The following is a 22670-nucleotide window of genomic DNA, read 5'->3' as shown; positions in this document are numbered from 1 at the left end:
TTTAATGAGAAAATATTTAATTTTCAAAGCATTGATCTTATATATTACGAAGGTAATCGGTGCAATGGAACTTCTAATAATATATATATAGACGCAAATATAATGTAGAAACATACAAATACACACTCAGTGTCCAATAGTGAAGAAATGTGAGCAAGAATGATTTTTTATTTCATTAAGAGACCGTTCTTCAATTTTCGCTTATTTTTCTTCTCCAGCTGTTGTTTCTTATGGGTGAAGGATGTGGACATACATTATTGCTTCCCTAAGACATTGAAAGACAAACAGCAAAGGATTGAGAAACATAGCATTATCAGCCACCAAAACTGGCCGATGAGACATGTCGAAGAGGACACGCCTCTATACATGAAATGAAACTTAGCCAATGTCTCATCTTTGTCATTCCACAGAGTCAATTCAAAAGGACCACCTTATATAGCTGTCCTTCCTTGGGCAATGTTTTTAATAATTGGGGTTGCTACGTTATTCTCATGCCTTCCCATCAATCTTTGGACTCACTGAATAAAACTCGTTCCACCAAAAAAATGAAAAGGGGGTAAACAAAAAATTAAACTTATATAAAGCATGGGGGAGAGATGTGACCATGTTGGCCTACCCCAGCAAACCTAAGCATAACCCAGAACATAATTTTATTTTTCCTCTCATAAATTCAAAAGCCTATGTGCTGTATTTTTGTGTCCTGTTATATTGAATTATTATTTAGTCATGTTAAGAAACTCCAATTAGGAATTTGATAATTAGTAGGGCTTCTTTGGATGCCCTAGCTGGCAACTTCTTCCAATGAAAGGGCTGTCTCATCCTACGAGAACAATTTTTTGAAGTTTTCAGCTGAAGCATATATAAAAAATTATTTTGTATAGCTGGAAAAGGGGAAAAAAAACTTCAGCTTGCTGAATATTTTTTGGTGAGCAAGAACAACTAGATGGATATTACACTTCCAGCTTTTTATTGTTTTGGAAGCGCAAAAAGAAAAAAAAAATCAAATTCTCTATATAAATTATCAATATCTTGGTACTATTTATCATCCTTTGAAATAGTTAGGAGCAATGAGCTCTATCTCGTGCATGAACTTTTTCATGGCGGCACCGAAAATTAGGCGATTAGAAGTGGGTGCATCGATTGCACTGAAGCTGCCCATATGATCAATGGGACAGTATATTTTGCACTAATGCAATGCTAACCAACTGCTTCTCAATGGTTTTGTAGCAAGACTTAGAATGGCATCTTCCCCATTAAAGACAAAGAGATAAATGTACACACATGGTAATTACTGTATATATGTTTTCTTTTGGTCGTGAGTGATTACTATATATTAAGTAACATCTATTCATACTCATGTCGAACATAAAATACCTCTCCTCGAAGTCATGTGGGGAACATTCCAAAAACATTTTTGTAATGAAAACATTCCGTCCGTCAATCTACGAGTGACAATCGTATATAAGTCTTTTTACAATGCTAATTTGCTATTCAAGTGCACCTACAATATGGTATATGTCGTTTTATATCGCCGGTGGAGGGGAGTCATTAAAACGATGCCGCCCTTGTGGTTATTGGGCAATGATGAATTCCACTTAGTCATAAAAGAACTGCATATGATAATATACGTTAAATTGTTTTTTTTTTCTTTTTTTGCCAGAACAAGTTTTTCTAGGTATGGTTTGTCTGTAATTAAAGACATTAGCATGAGCAGGTGGCAATTGATGAACCAGAATGGACTTGCCATATGTACAATGCATAATGGGGTCGGTACCCGTAAAACATATCAATATTAATTGCTTCAGATTCACATACCTGTTAGCTTGTTTTTTTGGGCCAGGGTGTATAATGGGTTAGTTGAACGCTTAAACCCTAATGCAAGACAGTTAACTTTTCTTTTTTCTCAACAGGGAGGCAGGGAAGCTGCATGTGGTGCCTTTTGGTTTGAGTAATGTTTTTTCGAGTTATATTATAAGCATGGGGCGAAAGTTGTTTAACTCGAAATGACTTTGAGGATAGGTAGTGCAACGCCAAAGAGAAGCGTGGCGGTTTTAGAGTATCCCAGTAGGTATACTGGTTAAAACCCTAAAAAAGGGGAAAAGAAACAAGAGTGGCTTAGGGTTTTGGTGAGGGCGATGCAGGCCATCAAGATGCTTCGTTGGAATGAATATTCTCAAATCAACCAAATGCTAAAGCATTGATTCTGATTAAACCCAAACAGAATGTCGTGGAAGGCAGGCCGAGATTTCTAAAAGGAATCAAATGGAGGTGGCAGGTGGATCACCAAACTTTATGTCTTGTTTATTGTCAACTTTATGTATACAATATATGGTGGAATACACAAATGGAGGGAATTTAATCATTTTTGAGCCAAACCCTGAAATTTTCTTTCATTAACCCAAAAAATTATAGGAGGACTCGACAGGCTTCTCGGACTATACTCATTGAGGAAGGTGGCGTTGACGATGGCCTGCATTATATTCCACACGATTACTTCAATAAAATTGGACCGTGGACTATGTCTAGAGTTTATGGTGCTCCTTTGTGTGTCACATTGGTTGCGACTCATGTCGAATAATCTCTACTTAATGTTAGATGATCGACATTAGTAAAGCATGGAGGAGATTTCTAGTTTAGAATGCTTGGGGCTGTGGCGAAGTTGATTTGAATCATTTTCATTGCGGAGCCATTTGAATTTATCATTCGAACCGTTATTTTCTTCATGCCTATTTTTAATTAATAATGATTTTAAGAAATTATATTTGAGTTTATTTCCCATACCATGTCGAGAGAGAATTCTCTTGGGAGAGTGTAATGGAATGCTGGAGTTGAAAGTCCAAAGAGTAAGTAACATTCCATTGTATTACATAAATTTCTGCAATCTATTCTTTAAGCATGGGTGGATTTAATATCCTCTGCTTTAATTGTTTCTTCCTGTTATGTTCGGGATAAGTACACTAATGGTGCCATAAGTTGTGTACGGCGCTCACTTTGGTGCCAAAAGTTTCCGCCGGATCACTTAAGTGCCAAATCGGAGGAAAAACGATCACTTTGGTGCCACCGACGATAGATTCCGGCCAAAATGATTACGTGACTTTTACATTTAAAAAAAAAAATCGAGAAGCCTTTAAAACGACGTTGTTTTCTGTCTTCATTAAGAAAACGACGTCGTTTTGCTATCCTATGTGGATAACCTCACAAAAACGACGCCATTTTTATTTTATTTTATTTGGAGAATGAAATTAGGGTTTTTTGTCCGCCATTGCTCATCCACCGTTGCTTGGCTGCCATCCCTCAGCCACCGTCACTTGGCTGCCGTCCCTCGGCCATCGTTGCTCAGCCGCCATCCCTCGACCTCCATTGTAGTTGCTTGCCATAGCAAGACAAAAGAACAAAAAAAAAAAAAAAAAAAAAAACGAACAGAAAATCCCAAGAGAGAGGGAGGTGTCGACGATGAGGGCAGAGGAGAGGATGGCGGGGCCACGGCCGCCGCCTTCGTAGCAGCTGGCTTCGCCGACAACCTCCGTGGCGTTCTAGATCTTCGCGGCTACCATTGGCCAGATCGCTCATGCTTCTAGAGATTCTTCAAGGTCGCGTTTCCTCTACACCCAACGATATTTCTTGGGAAAATGCGGTGGTGAGGCTGATTCGGGGATTTGAAAGGTTGATAAGGTGATTGAAAATGGGGGAAAACTCGCGAAGGCGAATGCGTGGTTTCTTTTCTGGAAAATTACTGGTGTTGATGGTTCTGCGCTGTTGGTGTTGTTGATTTGGTGCTGTTGGTGTTGCTGGATCTGTTCGAGGAAGAAGACGGCAAAAAACGGCGTTGTTTGGGGATTTAGGGTTTTGAATTTGAGGGAAAGACACAAAACGGCGTCGTTTTGGTGTTAGGATGCTAAAACGACGTCGTTTGAAGGCCTAAGTGATCCAATGGAAGTTCCGGCGAGCCACATCAGCATAAGAAATTAATAAAAAAAGGCCACGTCAGATTTCCGGCCGATCGGATCGGCGTTGGCACCAAAGTGAGTGTTTTTCAAATTTTTTGGCACTTAAATGATCCGACGGAAACTTTTTGCACCAAAGTGAGCGTCGTACACAACTTATGGCACCATTAGTGTACTTATCCCGTTATATTCTAATGAAAATTGTTACATTATGTCAGTTATGTTCTAATGCCTTTTCTTTCCCTAAATTCTAGCTTTGCTTAAAGACACTCAAGATTAGGGCCGAACATCGGTCCAGGATTAACCCTAGACCAACCTTGAACCGGCCCAACTCAGCTAGTCCTAGCCTAGTTCTCGGTTTGGTTCCCAAGGGATTGGGTCGGTCTCTGGCCTTAAGGCCACTGGAACCTATACTATGCAAGTTGGTCTTTAGTCCGAGGCTTTAAGATTGGTCTGATCCAGATCTATCCTATAGGTATATATATATTTTTGAAACCCTAATATGTAACTTAAAGTATCTAGCGCCTCCTCCTTTTCCATTGTATTTATAACCCAATCAACACGGACCAACTTTGTGCATATATATTTACGTGTATAATTCATAGTTTATATTACATATTTGGAACATTTTATTGATTAATTTTATTTTACGTGTTCATTTTCTATGATTTATTGCTTTTGGCAAGTGGAGATTTCTATTATTGCCTTATCTTAGATTTCTATTTGATTTGTATCGATGTTAATAATTTGATTACTCAATATCGCATTGTCGATGTATATATAATTTTAAAGAGTATGTTTGTCCTTTCAAGCAATACAAAAAGTAAAACAAATAAAAAAAGAATCGATTGGTCTTGAGTTAACCCTTGGAATTGGACAGGACCCATAGGGCCGGTCCAATCCTCGATCTCAAGCTCAACAGCATCGGTCTTCGGACCAAAATATTAGGGACCATTGACCAACACTGGACGATTTGATCCCTGACTTTGATGCCAGATCGGCTCAACCTAGACCATGCTCACCCCATCGAGTGAAGATACCCACTTCAGAAGGAGTGAAGTAAAATGCCATCGCAGACAAATTCTGTATCGTAGCTGCTTTCTTTCTACACGATATGCCACTCATTTTCTTTCCCCGCTCATTCAATCAAATTTGCTTTCCTCCTGGGCTTTGGGTTTCCATCTTGAGCAAGCCTTGAGGTTGATATATTTTGGCTAGAATGCATGTCCATCCTTTGTTAAAAACACCAGCTTTGTCAACGATTTTTTTTTAGCGTTATTAGCATTTGCTTAGACATTGGATTTAGGACCAATCAAGACGACCAACAGAAAGAGCATAAGCATATTGATAAGAACCTTGTGATTAGTACATATGGTATGTGCTCATTAAGATTTAAGATTCTCTAATTAGCAAATTAGAATATCAGTGAATTTCGTTCTGACTCTCTGTATGGCAAACTTTTCTTTATTTCTAGACATCGTTTAATTCACTAGTATTCCTTTTCCCCGTTGTCTTTGACAATGTCGCATATTTACGAGAAAATGATCACCATTGGGGGGATCTTCTGTCTATCTAACTTTGATCAAAGAAGCATTTTCAGCTTTCTCGTCCTCTTTGTATCGTAATTTTGCCAGTAGAATTATAATTGGGATTAGCATATTCCGCTGTCCATCCTGCGATTTGCAGGTGAGTTTGAATTGCAACTCTTTTTATGTATTTCTTTTATACTTCGCATAAAGAGAAGAACATACAAAAAACCGGGCGCCCTCGCAAATTTTATTCGCCCCCAAAAACTACTGAGAGAACGTCTGAATAAATGTCCAGGACAAGGATCATGGCGTGGAAGGTCATCGCAGCTTCCAACTGTCGATCTTCATAGAGGGTAGTAAGCAAGCCAGCGATCTAACATTTCGTAGCATTGCTTAGGCTTGTACTCCGGAGCAACATGGCCGGCGCCCTGAACATGGTGAAGTTATATATGACCAATAAGCACATGAATTGCATAAGCTTCTCGTGATGCAGAACTACTAAACACGAGCTATGTTCATTTTACTCACCTTTATGGTGGCATAATCTAGAGTAAAATCATCATTGATGAACTCCTGTGTATACCTGCATGAAGCATCATGGGGGTTTTATATACTGGACAGAAATTTCATAATTTCGGATCAAATTTTGAAACAGAGAAGCAACGAAAATGCGAGAAAAGAAGATTCTAAGTTGGGTGATGATTTGACCTACCCTGCAATTTGGCCATCGACGAACCACGGCCTCCAAACGTCATACAAAGTCAGATTGAGAGAATAGATCCAGTTTTGCGTACCAATGTGCGTGACGGACATGTCATGGTCACCACTGGAGAAAAAAGAGAAGATCCGTAAAGCATAAAAGATGTTGGAAATGTTCTGGATTTTGTCAAGCGTGTCCAGAAGATCACTGATCAGAATTATTTATCCTTGTTACAAGATAACATTTCAATATAATCCACAACCTACTTCAATCACACACTAAAGCTGGCTTAATCCCACTCGTTCAGATGAAGATTGTCCATATTTACTTTAACTATGTGCCAGTTGTTATTGGAAATTCCAAGTAATTCATGAAATGAATAGTCTCTCTCTCTGAATAAAGTGAAATATGCATCAGGAATGTAATTAAACAAATCTATATAGGAACACCATGGACGAGTTTAGTCTTACCTATATATAAGAGCTCTGAGGTTCGAAGTACTCAGATTTTGGTGGTACCCTACACTACTAGTGACAGACTTTGTATAGGCTAAACTGCTATTGCACCGGTTCCAGACACCTTTGGTCCCCTGTTAAGCATCAAGAAAATCTTCACACAAAAGATCAATGCGTAAAAGAATTAAATCAACATGTTCACAGCATTTCCATACCTCTCGAACACCAAGAGCAGCTCGGACAGTCTTGTCGTTAGCCCATATGGCAGAGAGAACATAATTATAGTCCTAGAAAACCATATCCAGGTGAATTTTCTGACGTTAGATTATTCCAAGTAGTTGCACATATTGTTTGTGCGTGTGTGCAGGGTGGGCATTTACAGATATGAGTAACTTACCCTACACCAATGTGCAGGCTTGGCTCCTGTAGCTAAGAAGTTTTCGTAATCTTCTTCAAACACTACTGTTTTTCCTCTGATTGTTTTAGCCGGTCTGGAATATGCAACTTGGCAGATGGGTTCCAGAACATGCATTAGATTAATTTCTTCCACCATCTACAAAGAGAGTTGATTCTTAATGGCCTATGAACAGAATGGAGCCAAACAGTGTCTAATGGAACTAATTAGGAGCTATCCTGCTAACCACATCAATGGCGCCAATGTCCGTGTCGCAGTCCGCGTTGCTTGCATTTATGTTCACAAAATCACCATTACAAGCTTCCGTAGCTTCCTATTTAACAGAAGGTAAAGTAGGTTCAGCATAACTACGACCCGGTACCATAGTTATTTTGGTGCACAATATACACAAGCATGCAGATAAGATTTAGATCTAGTGTCCAATTATAGTTGTATGCAAACATCGAGCATCTGAGTCGAACCAAAAGGTAGAGGCAGTACATTGTTTAATCAAGCACTGTCTGGCCATCTACTCCAATTAGGGAGATCTACCTTCATCTAAGAGGATGAATATGAGAGGCATACCTCGAACTGTTCAGTTGATATGAGGGTAAGTCGGTGGGCAAATGGGACTCTTGAATTGTCGTCGACAAAGTCATCTGTTTTCGGATTTCCAAGCACATATCCCTGTCAAGAAATCCACATATTGTTGTTTCTCAGTGCTTGTCCATTAAAAAATAGAGCCGAGTTAGTGAAATTAGAGAGTTACTTTAAGATTCAGGTATGGCACAGCTCCATCACCATTACCTGCAGTTGCACACCACAATCAAATTAACCAAAGTCGAATGGTTATAACAGCTCAATTTTTTTGAAGTGAGAGATACACGACCATATTCAGCCAAAAGATAATAGTTACCGTCATATATTAATTTGACGACCATCGGAAGTGGTATGCCAGAGTAAGAATCCCCACCGATGTACAGTATATTTTTTAAGAACTGAGGGTGTTGAATCAACCACTGGATAGCAACACGAATAGCAAACACGCTTCAGTAATCATCGTTCAAATCGTGTTGTTATTATGTCTGTCGCAATTTCAGGGTAGATTAACACCTATCATCCATGAATTCCAGTTTCAATTTTGTTGAACCAAAAGAGTTTCTTTTTGGGCCTACATCTACATTCACATACCTTTCTCAGAAACTGGTAGATCTCATAAGAAGCTCTATAGTCATCAATGTAATAATTCTCTGCAGTTGTTGAATAAGAGAATCCCGTTCCAATTGGTGCATCTACGTATATGATGTTGAGGCCCTAGACGACATTAAGTTCTTGTAAGTGAAATTGTCGCATTATGTTTCTCTCAGGAATTGGTGAAACATCAGTAATATGGAACAAGACAAGAACAGGCACCTGTGTCCAAGTATGAGGGTTCACATGCATTGATGGCAAGCTCCCGTTGTAGCCAACGTAAGAAAATTCCACTGGACCTGCATGCAAGGTTAAGAGCGAAATTCAATTATCATGCACAGGAGGAGAGGCATGCTTCCCAACTTTCTTGTTTGCTAATTGCAGATTGGAAACCACTCATACAGGAGCTATTCCTCCATGCGGTATACACAACTAATTCGTTCCTTGTCCACTGACATTCCCAGTAATTTCGTTACTAAAAGACCTTATGGATCGCCACAGCTGCAAATTAATATCGTGAAACAAACGATCATAACATACTTCATTCCTTCATCAGTCATTAAATCTGCACATTCTTATTTATCTGAGGCCCCTTCGATTCTTTCGCTTTTCAATTCACGGCGGACATCACCACACCGTCCAAACTAGTTCTCCTAATATAAGAAACATCTGATATCTAACTGAAAGAACTAGCCCCAAATACCAGAATCTGATAAGTCATGTCTCCCAAGGTCAAGACAACTTTTATCAGTGCCCCTTAGTTTATGCAGAAGCATGCATAACGTCACCAGGGAGATATCATATCAGCGTTCCCTATTTCGTTTATGCAGGGGTACGCATAACATCGCCACACTTTCCCCCTGCAGTAATGGCTCACTGGTCTGGGATCCTTCTAACTTTACATAACTCTCGATACAAGAACTGATGCGACATTACCAAATTTGCTAGTTCATGGTAAAACTTAAAACATCCCATTTCTCGGTAACTTTCATGGATCAAATGTAAGAAATGCCTAAACAGGGAAAACAAGACTCAATCACTAAAACGGGCAGAGTCAGAAGCGAAAGAGATGTTACCACTTTCATAGAAAAAAGCAGAGAGAACAGAGCAACCGGGGCCTCCAGTGAGCCAAAGCATGAGTGGGTCCAGTGCAGGGGACCTCTGTGACTCCACAAAGTAGTAAAACAGCTGTGACTCCTCTAGTTCCCCTACACCGATGTACCTATTCACATTTAACACAAACCAACAAAAACAAACCCATCACTATCAAACACTCGGTGGATACTATAAATCCAACGCATTTGAACCGACGCAAGAATTCAAACAAACAGGAGACACGATCCTCTTTGGACATTGCCCCATGTGCTAGCTACAAGGAAAAAAACATCCATTTTCCCTCGTGACCAAAGAACGAGAAACAAGAACCAGAAGCGAGGCATACCCAGTTTCGAGATAGAAGGGCAGTTCCCCATCGTAGCCAGGAAGCGTCGTGACGACCTTCTGTGACAAGGCGACGGGAGCGAGAGCCAGCAGGAGATGCAGAAACAAGTAGCAAGCCAACGCACCCTGCGGGGCCATGCCGGTCCGAGCTTGCGCGGAAGAGGAGGAAGACGGGAAGGAGAGCGACGACACAATAGTAAGGATGGGCCCGAGAGACGGTCGGTTTTTGCTTTTATACATTTTGAACTGCGGGAAAAGAGGGAAGATATGCGAGAGGCCGAGGGAGGTGAACGAACAGGGCGGTCTGGCTTTCCGGTGCGCTCGGACATTTGGTGAGAAAGTTAGCTAAGCCGCGGGATTTCCAAAACTGTCGTTTACTTTCCGGGGCAAAGGGAGAAACACGTGTGGAATTAAATTTGAGCGCCGGCTCTACCCCCAAAAGAATAGCTCTGACAAACTACGCTTTGCGGTGAACTATTTGTTCAGTGCGAGGACTGACTTGTCTCGAGACTTGAAAGGACGGTAACGATACCGACCAGCGACGCTTCTTGCCTTCTTCTCCTGCTTACAAAAAAGAGAGGAGGATGCCCTTTTTTCTGCTTTTCAAACCATTGCTGTCTAGCTACCCGAAACTCTATATAGCTCTGTTGGGCTATAGGCTCGTTTCACGAAAAATAATTTTTAGAAAAACATTGTTCGAATTTTTAGGTATTCATTTCACGAAAAAAGAATTATTTAAGGAAAACATTTTCTATGAAGGAAAAATAGTCTTCTAAATTAGAGAAATATATTTTCCACTTTTGATTTCTTTTATCTCACGCTCGTATAAGTCCTCACTTCCTCCTCCTCATCTTTTTTTTTTAATTAAAATTATTTTTTATTTTCTTTTTTTCCCTCTTCTTCTTCTTTTTTTTTTTTTAATGTTTTCCTTTTCTTTTTTGTTTAAATTTAGTTTTTAATTTTTTAATTTTCTTTTTCTTGGCCAATCGCTAGCCACAGGCCAACTCCAGCCTTGCCCAAGGCCAGATTCAATGAGGGTGAGGCTCGAGCTCACTAGCCTCAGCAAAGCTCGGGCTTACTTGGATTGGGTCGGCGAGCTCACAGCTCTCTCGATCTAGGCGAGCTACGAGCTTGGTCGGCGAGCTCGCGGTTTGCCTAGATCGGGCCCTTGAGCTCACTAGATTTGGCGATTGTGTCTTGGTCGATCGTCGGGTGGCCGACCATGTCAAGGCACGTGGCAGCGGAGAAAGGAGGAGGAAATGAGGGAGGAAAATAAAAAGGAAAAAGAGAAAGAAACAAAAATAAAAAAAAAAAATCAATTTTTAAAAATAAAAATAATTAAAAATTAAATTTTTTTGGTCAATTAAAAATATTAAAATTTAATTTTTTTTATGATTTTTCCCAAAGAATCAAATTATATAACAAATAACGAAAAACATTTTCTACTCAAATTTCAAGTTTCAAATTTGAATACCAAAAATATAGTTATTTTCTTGGAAAATGACTTCCTCAAAAATATTTTTCGAAAACATAATATTTTCTACGAAACGAACGGACCCTTAGTGTTTGGTTCAAATTCCTCACGATTCACTCTGTGGAATGGTAGAGGGGAGGCAAAATGAGTAACTTTGATCAAATGTATGATGTGGTCCATGAATTTTTCAATTTATTTAATGCAGTTCATGAATCATATGAAGATCTTCAACATTGTCCTTGAACTTGATTCAATAGAAATACAACATTGAATTTTTTCATATAATTCATGGACTAAAATAAACATGTACCAAAAGTTCATGGACCACATTGAATAAGTTAAATGTTCATAGATCACATTGCATATCAAGTTAAAGTTGAAGGATTGTATTGAACAAATTAAAAATTCAAGCGTCATATTGTACATTAGACCAAAGTTCAAGGATCATTTGTGTCATTGTCCCTAAAGGGAATCATATGATGCTATGATCTTTAATTTGGCGCCCAAAAATAACTTTTGAACTTACTGAATACAAAACATATAGTACGACCTATTGAAAAATCTGTATATTGCTGTAACCAAACTATTTTTACAGTTAGAACCAATAAATGAAATGTAGTGATTTAATAAATTAACCGTGAATGATAACTAGGGTTGTTAAATTAGTTTATTTAGTTTTATAGCCAAGTAATTGTGTTCTATGATAATGAATACTTTTGCTTATTTCTATGAGAGTTATTCTATACATAGTTATAAATTTTAACAGGATCTAACATCATGTACAATTCTATTAATTCTTAACTAAGATTTTGGCATAATGTTCGGTGAATTAACATATTGCTCAATTGAAAAGAGGTATGATCGTGAAAGAATATTTGCAAATTTGAAATATGCTGCGAAACCTATGTTGAAATTTTTATGCCAATCATATGATATTTTCCTACAGTCGAAAAGAATCATCCTCATTCCATTTGAACTCCCTAGTTCATCAAACAAAAAGATAAATATTCTCGTTCTATTCCACTCTTTTGTCTTTCCACTCTATTCCATCGTACTAAAAAACACAACACAATTGAATTGCCAATTGCCACAACCCGAAAGAAGAAACAAAGAAATCGAATAAGTTGCACTGCCTATCATCAATTAGGATTTGCAAATTTTTCACTTCAGAAATGGATTTCAGTAGGACATAGCTACTTCTATTAGATTGTGGTTGGCATTTTGTTGTTGGAAAAATATGGCTTCGAATCAATAAGACAATCAAATCGAACTTTGATGCGTGATATCATTTTCTTTAAAGATTTATTTGCCTTACAATGTTACTAATGGTCACCGGCAAATATCCTTTAGGATATAACGAAGTCTTAAATGAAAATATTGGATAGTAATTCTAATATATTTCTAGGGTCTTTCTAAGAAATAATTAAAAAGATGATCGTAGTTTTGGAAAAAAAAAAAAAAGACTCAAAAAATGATTTCATACTCGTTCATCCAAAAAATATATATATATTAGTTTTAAAGAACATAAACAACTATTTGTGAAAGGTTTCAAAGTAAAACAAAGATATCCCTTTAAAAGAAGTTGCAAAATGAACAAATGCAACATTTCGAGACATGTTGCAAACTGAACGAGTATAATCCCAAAGATTATCTTAAAAAGACACGCGTATAAAAAATTCAAAATAATAGAAATAATAAAAAGTAGTAATTTTTTAATAAATAAAATTCCAAATTTTCATAATTTCCAAAAATACTTAATAAACAAAAAAAAAAAACCTTTGAGCTAATGAAGGTAAATAAGATAATTGTACAAAATAAAATAAAAATAAATAGGTTAGTGCTAATTAAATTGCGTAATTATTCGCGCACCCACATGTAGGTATCGCGGGGTCTAGCCCTCACATAATTTTTTCTTCACATTTAGTAACCGGCCCATTTCTTCTCAACTTTTCTACGTAGAACAAGAAAAAACATACTTTGTTTGTTTTACAAACAAACTTCCAATAGTTATCGACAGCATGACGGACACACGTTCTCCAAATCTTTGCCGAAACCCCGGACAACACATCTCTCGTTTTCTTCATGCTTCAATATTGAAGATGCCGGAGACTTACCCTTCCCACAATGTTTTGAAGTCTTTGACGAGAAGTTAGAAAAGTAGCTCGCGGCTCTATCTAGTTTCTATTTCCCTTTTCCACCAACCGTTTGCTTTTTAGTACGTTTGTATTAGTCAAACCCCCGGCCCATCTGTCTGTCTGAAGAGCCAGCCTCCCCAACAAACTTTCCAACATGGGAAACCATACCTGCTAATCAGTTTATAAACGATGTGAATGGATTTAGAATGATTCGTCGACCACACGTGATATCAAAAGATTCCAAGTTATTTTTCTCATGTTGCGGACTCCAGTCGCATTGAGGTTAATGTGGTCTGCGGTTGAGCATGAGACAAGTGACGAGCAATGGCGTAGTTTAAAGTTCTTCTGCAATTCTTGGGTCTGAGCCTGAGATCAGTGGTAAATCCATTGTGAAAGAGAGAGAGAGAGAGAGATGACACTTTTCTTGATTATTGATACTTGACAGTTCTCAGGTTCATCCCTCAAGAACTTCAGTGGAGTTTTATACTTTTGCACACTATAGCGGGATACATAAATTTGAGCAGTCCATGCATGAAAGGAAAAAAGAAGATCGATGTTGGATGAATACTCAATTCATAATTATTCAAAAATTTCAGGAAAAAAAAAAAAACTAAGATCCATTCTCTCCCACAACTGGTTTCCTGAGAGACACGGATATTATTTACGGATGCATACATAGCTCAGACCCTTCACCACATGCGCTTTTGGACGCACTCTTTCGATAATAATCTGTATGCATCCTTTTCTCTACGCTACTGCTTGTAATGCAGCTGCGGAATTTTGGAAATGTGAAACGATACATTTCTAGCAAGAATAAATGCATCGACTCCTGATGAGGCACTCCTAATTGCTCATCGTGTAACCGGCAGCCGTCTACAGAGGATAGTAAGCAAACCATCTATCCATCATAGCAGCGCATTGCTCCTGCTTGTACTCTGCTGCAATATGTCCCCCGCCCTGTGTAAAAAGCCAAAACAATGCGATGTTATTTCTCGCCCCAATGCATCTCCGGAGAAAAACAGGTGATGATAAGGTTCGGATTATCTTGCCTTTACGGTCACAAAGTGGAGAGTGTAGTCGTTATTTTCGTATTCTTCTGTGTAACTGAACCAAACAAACACAATAGTATGACCATAGATGCACAAAAAAAAAAAAAAAAAAAAAAGGAAAGAAGTTGAGATGCAAAGTGAGAAAAGTAAAGGAAGCAACGATGGCATGAAAAGACCAAATCATGTGCAGATCGTGAATCCTACCCCGCGACTTGTGCATTTACGAACCATGGTCGCCATGTATCCAACAGAGTCATATCAAAAGATTGGATCCACTGCCGCGTCGCAAGGTGGGGAATAGACATGTCATGGTCGCCGCTGTCGGGGAAAGAAACGTCATTCTCAAAGATGTTTATGGAAATTTAGCATGTAAAGATCTTGATAATTGAATTCTTCTAATGTAACAATAATCTTGAAATAGCCATTATAATAGGCTTCACGAGACTGAGTTCATTTGAAATACTAGGCATCTAATCGGAGTCCCATCTAAGCATGCATACTTGATATTAGTTGCAACACATCGGTCTGATTAAGGACTAAGCTCCCAAAGGCAAAGTCGGAAGTTACCTGTATATCAATGCTCGTAACTCTGACGACTCTGAGAAGTTCTTATGATAGCTGATAACACTGTCGAATTCCTCATCGTAAGACATACTGCTGTTGCACATCTTCCAAAGTGTTATCGTTCCCTATTGTTCATTGCCAAAACTCTCAGTTTCTCATGAAAAAGAATGGGAGTGTATTTTTAATTTCAGTAACAAATTTACGTACATCTCGAATGTGAAGAGCTTCCTGCACGGATTTATCATTTGCCCAAATGCCACTTAGCACATGACGATAATTCTGAGGAGACAAAAATCAATCGGATCTTTGAATTGAACTCATGTTATGGGTGCAAAATATTCCCTTGTAATGCCACTCAGCAGGTGTGTTTGTGTGTTGGTGCGTGTGTTGTGGCGTGCGTGTGTGAGAGAAAGAGAATATTACCCTACACCAGTATGCAGTGTCCTTAGTATGTAAACGGAGAAGCTCTCGGGACTGTTCTCTTAAAGATCTCCTGTCTACATTCATTTCAGTTGGTTCTGGGGATGTCATCGTACATGCTGGTTCTAAAACTTGTTGCAGATTTATTTGACGGGTCAACTGCATGAGACAGAAAGTTCATTCCAACAATTTAAACTAGAGACACTAAGGCAGTTTTTTCAAGCAAATTGGAGCGGCTGTCTCACTTACATCTTCAAAGGTCTGCATAGCTGCCTCGCATTTTTCATTGTCTGTTTGTTCAGTCACAAAGTCCCCTCCGCAGCTTGCATTGGCAATCTTGTAGTACAAAAGACATAGATCCAAGATTTCAGTCATTAATAATCTTCAAATCAACGAAATTAATTGTTTATCCATGCTTATCAGTTGATACAGTCTCAGAGTCCTAATGAGCATGTCCTCTGTTTGGAGCAACAATGTTTAAAATCCCGGACGGAGGACTGTTTCTAGAGGAAAACGTGTGATGAATATACTACAGTTTCCCCCTGGTTACTTTAATAGCCACCTTTTTTCAGAAAATAAAGCGGATAGCTGGGTGGTAGGCCTCACCGATAGGTTCTTGGCAATAAATAATGTGACACGGTCCTAACTTTTCAGCTGAAAAATGTAGAGATAACAATCCATCAACTCACCAGAAAGAGCTCGTCAGGAATAAGGGTCAGCCTGTTTGCAAATGATAACCTGGAGTTGTCATCAATATAAGTATCCGTCTTAGGGTTCCCGAGTATATAGCCCTGAAAAAATTAGATAAAAGAAAATTTCAATACATAACGCTGCTGCTCTGCTGTTGTTAACCAATTGACAATAAAAGAAACAGCAGAAAGATTATGAAGGCGACTAAAATGGAAGCGAATTTTTCCAGCTTTGGCAAGTGGTAATTTTGTAGCTCAATTCATAACAGCAAGTCTGATCACTTACCTTGAGGTTCATCTGTGGATATACCTGTTCTTGATTGCCTGAAAAATTGAAAATGAAGAACAGAAGAAGCTCTTAGACATCTTCAAGCATGGAGACTTTCCAATTGATTCATGAAAGAGCAAGAGAGCTTTGCTTTGACAATGTCATTTTAATAGAAACATACTATCCATGATTGCTTGGATGACCAGTGGAACAGTTACGCCCGAGTAAGAATCTCCTCCGACGTACAGTTGGTTTGACTTGAAATTGGGATGACTCAACATCCACTGCACTCATTCCAAAAGAAGGGAAAAATGTTAAAAGGTATTCCTCACACCTAGGAGACAGCTTCTTTCTGAGCCATACTACTTCGATACTAAACATAAGCAAGATTAACCCACTTGCATTTCATCATAAGAGCTGCTGATTTAGACAGGACATCACACCTAAAAAATCCTTCTATATATACATTGACTATCGCTCTTGTTTCACTCATGGCAAGTAGGACTCGGGGAAGAAATTTTCTTATTCATCAAAAGATAAAGAAATTATATGACAAACAGGAGTAGATTAACAGAATCTAACCTTCCTTATGAACTCATAAGTTAACGCAGCAGATCTTGTGTCGCCAGTGTCATAACCATCTTGGGTTGTTGAGTAAGAGAATCCAGTGCCTACCGGTTGATCTAGATAGATTATATTAAGGGCCTGAGGGAAAAAAATCAAAGTGTGTCACCCCATCGTTGGCAAATAATATTGGGCCACATTGCAAAGGAAGAAGATGAAGGTGGTAGGGGACCTTTGTCCATGTATAGGGATTCAATGTAAGGGATGGCAAGCTCCCATTGTATCCTGAATATACAAAACTTAATGGACCTGCACAAATCAGGAGAAGATGAGATGATGGTCCTAATAATTCGTTCCACATTGCCTCTGCAACTATAGAGTAAGTTAAGGTCTAACATCAGGAATTGCTTGTCATAAGAGACAATGCCAAGACAAAATTTGACCGTATCACAGATCAGAGCATTGTGGGCCCGTAAATTTTGGAACAGCAATTGATTTTCCTCGTTATGAAAACAGACATGAGACGTACAGCGTTCCTGCTACTTTAACTAAGGGGAATCATTAAAAAGATGTTAAATTTATCGTGAGCATGTCATCGAAGCTGTATGTATTTTATATGCAGAGATTCTCTCTCTCTCTCTCTCTCTCTCTCTGCGCGTTCAAAATCACATATTCAATTTCATAATTTAAAATGACCAGCAGGAATGTAGTTTTGGTAGCTGCTTCTTTTCCACTATAACTAGGACATGGGGATGATAAAGTTGACAATTGGCCTTAAGCTTAAAACAGATGCAACCAATAGATTAGGTGGGGGCTGGGAATGAGAGCTCGGCTCACCTACATTCATTATGCCACGTTCAAACTTATTTGACTGGACTTTTGTCTTTAAAAAAAAGAGAAGAGAAAATTTAATATTTTAGAAGTTCCGGAGCGGCGACGCCGTAAGGACAGCAGCGCACCTTCCATCATCTCGTATCGCCTCCTAACTCCGCCGCGATTAGGAGCGGTTCTATTTGTCGAAAAACCATTGAATTAAGTGCAATGCACTTGCATTTTATCTCGAACAACTCAGCTAACAGGTCAATGAACAAACAAATGCCGAAAAAAGAGAGAGAAAACCGACCGCTCTCGTAGAAGAAAGCCAAGAGGGTGGAGCAGCCAGGACCGCCGGTGAGCCAGAGCACGACCGGGTCCATCGCCGGCGACCTCTGAGACTCCACGAAGTAGTAGAATAGCTGCACGTCCTCTGTCTCTCCCACTCCAATGTATCTGCCATTTCCATTTCGCATTGGTTCATTGTTTACTCATGAATAAAACCTCACTCCATTGCAATCCAATGAGGAGAAGAAAAAGAAACAGTAATAAGAAGAAAGGCCAAAGACTCGAGAGATACCCTGCTTCGAGTGTGAAGGGAAGCTCGCCATCGTAGCCCGGGAGGTACTTGATGATGTTGCTAGCCGACGCACTGGCCGTGAAAAGTACCAGACCGAGCAGACCAAGCACCAAACACCGGGCCTGAATGCGAACGATATCCTCCTTACTCTTCCCCATCGTCACCGACCCCTGCAATAGACGCGCTCCGTTTGAACAAAACGAAGGTCGTCTTGGAGATGTGGAGGGTCACAGCGTTGAACAATCTTTATTTATAGGAAAAGCCACTCTCTCTCTCTCTCTCTCTGTGCCTGCGTGGCGTCTTTGTCGTTTTTCTTATAGGCTCTTCTTTCCTTTTTCTGGCAAGCCTCGCCGCGGAAACAGCCATAGATTTTCTCAAGGTTGAAAAGAGGTTACGGGGAATCCCAGTTGGGCCGTCGCATATATGCACGTGATGAAACGTCGAGGAGAGATGATTGGGCGTAATCTCAATAGAAAATTCGAATATATATTGGTCTGGTTGATGACTTCCCTGTATGAAGCTCCGTGCGAGACAGCATCGTCCGAATCACGCACTAACTAAATGCCTGCATAATCAGTCTCGTTGGCATTCTATCAGAAGGGGAAGAAATGGGCAAGCAGAGCTGCACACAGGCTCTATGATGCAATCCCACCATCTCATGTCCGCCATTCTCCTAGGCTTTGAGGGGCCAATTGCTCCCCCACTTTTCATGTTTTTTTAGGCGAAAAGTGAAGTCACTTCGGATGGAACATTTCTAACCCCTTGAAGAAAAGTCGAAATTGAAAAACTTTTGCCTCGGCTTTTGGGATTCGCCTCGGCTCATTAAAAAACCAACATGAGAAAAGCCATAAAGATCGAATTTTTCCTAACATAACTTGCGTTTTCTTTTAAAGTAATTACCAGCCACGAAATGCATGGCATTTAATGACTAACTTTCCTAGTATTACTCTATTAGTTAAGTAACAGTCCCTTGTAAGGTTCAATTAAAGCGTTGGCTCGTGATCTTATACATGAATTAACTAAAATTGATCTCCCGGATTGCCCCAATTATCATATAATGGTCAATTCAACTCCGCTGGCAAAAATATTGCAAAGTAGCCTGACAACATCCTCTTCCTCGCGTATCCTGGCGAAATAAAATGTTCCAGATATTTAACATGAGGAAGCAAGAAAATCTTGGGAAGATAGGATTGCACGTGTTTCAGAATGCCAACGTAGAGAGTCAAAACGTTTTTTCAATGAAATTCGAATTTCTAATTTTTGCAAAGCTATCTAATGTTCAATGTCTGGTGCTTCAACCGAGACTTAACAGTAGGGTACATATCAGTATCGCCACCAAAAAAAAAAGGGGGAAGGAGAAGATGGTATCTAACTTTCAAATATGGATGGTCAACTATTTGACTTAGCCACTGCCCAAAAGGAAAAGAAAAGATTAAAAAACTATATAAGTTAGTCCGACAGTATCTCACGTTGGACCAGCGTGAAGTGCACCAGAACTTCCAACATGTGGGGCTCCAAAAACATAGTTGAATGGTAAAAAAACACCCCATCAGTAGTAATCCAATTGAGATAGCGACTAAACTAAGTTGTCACTCATTCCTTACCTAAAGACGACAAACTTCATGCTCTTTCCTTCAAAAAACCATTATAGCAATATCAAGAAAGAAGACTGAACGGGCCACATTTTGTTCCAAATTTAACTGTTAGAGAATGACACAAATTATAATTTATCGCTTTAGGAGAAGAAATATTGGATGATGACGAGTTGACGCGTGTTTATCTGATACACATGAACCAAAAACATGCAAAGATGGAAAATCCATGGTAAATAAGATAAACAGTGCATACGAAGAATGAAACTCTCGTTGAAATCTTATGGATGTTAAGCGCACAACCGTTTCGTCTTTCCACAAACTTAAGTGATCAAATAATATAGTCTTTGATTTGGATGAAAAATATCAAGCCCATTGAAAGGGATGCGGATTTTTTTAGGAAAAGGTTTCAATGGACTTTTTGCAATCCCATTTACAGGAGCAGACATACTATTAGCTCCGACTTTAACAGTAAATTTTAGATATATCACATTTGCACATGCAAATACAAACTTTCATATAATATATCGTCTTTTTTTTTTTATCGTTATATTATATCATCTTTTATACTATATGAAATATGACGACTATCATTTTTAAAGCTTGATTTTTTAAACTGATTAACATAGTACTTCGGTTCACAAAAGAACCTCACGGTATGAGATGAATCATTTAAAAGGGCCAAACTTCATATTCAAAATATGATTGAAGCTGAAATTATTACTCTCCAAGAAATATATGCATTAATGAATGTGTGTGTTTTGGAAGAAAGTATAAGTGGACAAAAAGTTTGTCATGATTTATAAAGGAAAAAGATGAACGCAATCTCTTCTTTTTAAGTGTCAACTACAGTACCAAATAGAGGGCCCAACACATGATAATTAATATCATGACAAATGCTCTCGATATCCACTATTTATTCTACCCATATATACTTCTTGTGTATATGCATGGCACTTAAATATTGTAACCATTTAATTATTTATTTCCAAGTTTTAGTATTGGGCAAAAGTTCAACTCACATGTAAGTGGGAGGGTTAGAATAGTTAGAGATATATTTCCCTTGGATCTGTATATCTCTCATGATTGTATATTATCTTCGTTAATTAATCTTAATTGATTGTAATTGATATCGTTGTTTTTGTTACTTTAGATAGTCATTTTATAAAGCCTATAAATAGGTTCATGTCCTCTTCATTATGAAACACACTCAAATATACTAGTATATTTACATATTGACTAGGCATTTATCTAATAGTTTTAGTTTTTGAAATAGTTAAAAGTGATCTCACAAAATTTTACAATAAGAACTTGGAGATAATTTAGGTATAGATATATGATGCATAAATGGATTGGGAGATTTGAAAAATCGTTTTCTAGTATTAGTGTATGTGTAGATTTTCTGGAATTGGTTGATGGAAAGGTTTTAAACAGGTGTGTATGAGTGGAAAATGAAGCTCCGATAGATGGAGCTCACCACCAAAGCCTAAAGGTACATGCCACTAGTCAAGGATAAAGGACCCAACTTCACCACCTAGGCATAAAGGCACACGCTACCAATTAAGAATAAAGAACTTTTGGTTCGCCACCAACTGAATTGGATAAGGAACCAGAGATAGAAATTTTCTCACATAAGGAAAATCTCATATATTCATCAAAGTGGTTGTGGTAAGATTATATCGTGTGTTGTAATATGAAATTGGAGATGTGTATCTAGATGTATGTTAAGTGAGATGGAAAGTAGGGGTGAGCATCAGTTTAGAGTCAACCCTGGACCGATCTTGGACCGGCCCAACCCTGCCGGTCCTAATCCGGTTCCTAGGGAGACTGGGTCGGTTTTTGGTCTTAGAATTCCTGAACCAACACTGTACGGGTCGGTCCTCAGTCTTGAGAGTTCCAGTTGGTCCAACTTAGGCCACCTTGAATATATATAATAGTATTTATAATTTTATATATATAAAAAACTTTAAAATAAACATCAATAACATTAAACAACTATTTAGTGAGGAGTTCAAGTAATTTTATATTATTCTTTAATAACTTAGGTTTTTAATTTTTTTACCGTGTCAATAGTCATAATTTATTAATGGGAAAAATGTTTTTGTGATGAGTTCTCATGGGTCCAAAAAGGCACCTTATGGCATCCTCCTCTAGTATTTTTTATTTTATGTCTTATTTGTCCCCTTAGTCTTTAATTTGCTAAAATCGAAAAAAAAACAACTTCTTTGCTCGTCACTTGACACTTACCTCGCTTGCTTTGGGTCACTCGTGCCGCTCGTCGCTCGATACTCACTTGGCTTGTTATTCCCCACTTGACATTCGATGCTCATTTTGTTCGACACTCACCCCAGTTGACCCTCACAACTTGCCTTTCTTAGCTAACCTTACTCATCATCAAACCCATTGGGTCGGTGCGGTCTTCGATTGCTCTTTCAAGCAGTACAAAAAATAAAATAAAAAATTATTGGTTAGTCTTGGGTTGACATTTAAACCGGACCAAACTCATTAGGTCAATCTAGTCTTCAATCGTTTTTTTTAAGAAGTATAAAAAATGAAATGGAAAATTATCAGTTGGTCCGGGTGACTCAAACGGACCGAACCCACCGTACCCGAACCCATTGGGCCAGTCCTCGGTTCCAAGCTCAAGGGTCGGTTCATTCGATCCCAAAATTGAGGACCAGCACTATGTAGATTGATTCTAAGGTTATGGGGTGAACCGGCTCAACTCAAACCATGCTCACCCCTAATGGAAAGCAGTAAGTTTCATATAGAAAGTGAAATAAACATCAAAAGGCTCACGTTCCATGCGTCATAATTTTGAATGAACCATTTCGTTAAGAATAGGTCTGAAATCGTTTCATAGGATTTA

The 22670-nt window shown here is 38.7% G+C and overlaps 2 protein-coding genes across 2 annotated transcripts; both read right to left on the bottom strand.

The window, feature by feature from the left end:
* Positions 1-5569: 5569 nt before the first annotated feature.
* On the bottom strand, positions 5570-9919 carry LOC104435951 (serine carboxypeptidase-like 17). The gene is made up of 14 exons (XM_010048673.3): positions 9655-9919; positions 9290-9435; positions 8436-8512; positions 8214-8336; positions 7939-8041; positions 7792-7829; positions 7608-7709; positions 7270-7356; positions 7026-7181; positions 6844-6915; positions 6644-6762; positions 6186-6299; positions 6002-6056; positions 5570-5901 (listed from the first exon to the last, which is right to left on the bottom strand). The coding sequence occupies exons 1-14, from the start codon at positions 9891-9893 to the stop codon at positions 5818-5820; spliced, it is 1515 nt and encodes a 504-aa protein (XP_010046975.2). The 5' UTR covers positions 9894-9919; the 3' UTR covers positions 5570-5817.
* Positions 9920-13794: 3875 nt separating this feature from the next.
* LOC104435950 (serine carboxypeptidase-like 18) lies at positions 13795-18448 on the bottom strand. The gene is made up of 14 exons (XM_010048671.3): positions 18210-18448; positions 17940-18085; positions 17049-17125; positions 16835-16957; positions 16434-16536; positions 16271-16308; positions 15985-16086; positions 15545-15631; positions 15299-15454; positions 15083-15154; positions 14879-15000; positions 14516-14629; positions 14312-14366; positions 13795-14219 (listed from the first exon to the last, which is right to left on the bottom strand). Exons 1-14 carry the CDS (start codon positions 18365-18367, stop codon positions 14136-14138), a joined length of 1437 nt encoding a protein of 478 aa, XP_010046973.2. The 5' UTR covers positions 18368-18448; the 3' UTR covers positions 13795-14135.
* Positions 18449-22670: the final 4222 nt, after the last annotated feature.

The sequence above is a fragment of the Eucalyptus grandis genome, chromosome 3 (genome assembly GCF_016545825.1).
Source record: "Eucalyptus grandis isolate ANBG69807.140 chromosome 3, ASM1654582v1, whole genome shotgun sequence".
Taxonomy (NCBI): Eukaryota; Viridiplantae; Streptophyta; class Magnoliopsida; order Myrtales; family Myrtaceae; genus Eucalyptus; species Eucalyptus grandis.
Note: the sequence above shows the minus strand (reverse complement) of the source record. Positions and strands in the feature narration are given on the sequence as shown.

Coding starts and splice junctions, on each gene's coding strand:
- LOC104435951 (XM_010048673.3), bottom strand. CDS start 9,893: ATGTATAAAAGCAAAAACCGACCGTCTCTCGGGCCCATCCTTACTATT. Junction 6,916..7,025: donor AGCCTGCACATTGGTGTAGG/GTAAGTTACTCA, acceptor ATGGTTTTCTAG/GACTATAATTATGTTCTCTC. Junction 6,057..6,185: donor GTCGATGGCCAAATTGCAGG/GTAGGTCAAATC, acceptor TGCTTCATGCAG/GTATACACAGGAGTTCATCA.
- LOC104435950 (XM_010048671.3), bottom strand. CDS start 18,367: ATGGGGAAGAGTAAGGAGGATATCGTTCGCATTCAGGCCCGGTGTTTG. Junction 16,309..16,433: donor CATCCAAGCAATCATGGATA/GTATGTTTCTAT, acceptor TCAATTTTTCAG/GCAATCAAGAACAGGTATAT. Junction 16,087..16,270: donor ATCCACAGATGAACCTCAAG/GTAAGTGATCAG, acceptor TAATTTTTTCAG/GGCTATATACTCGGGAACCC.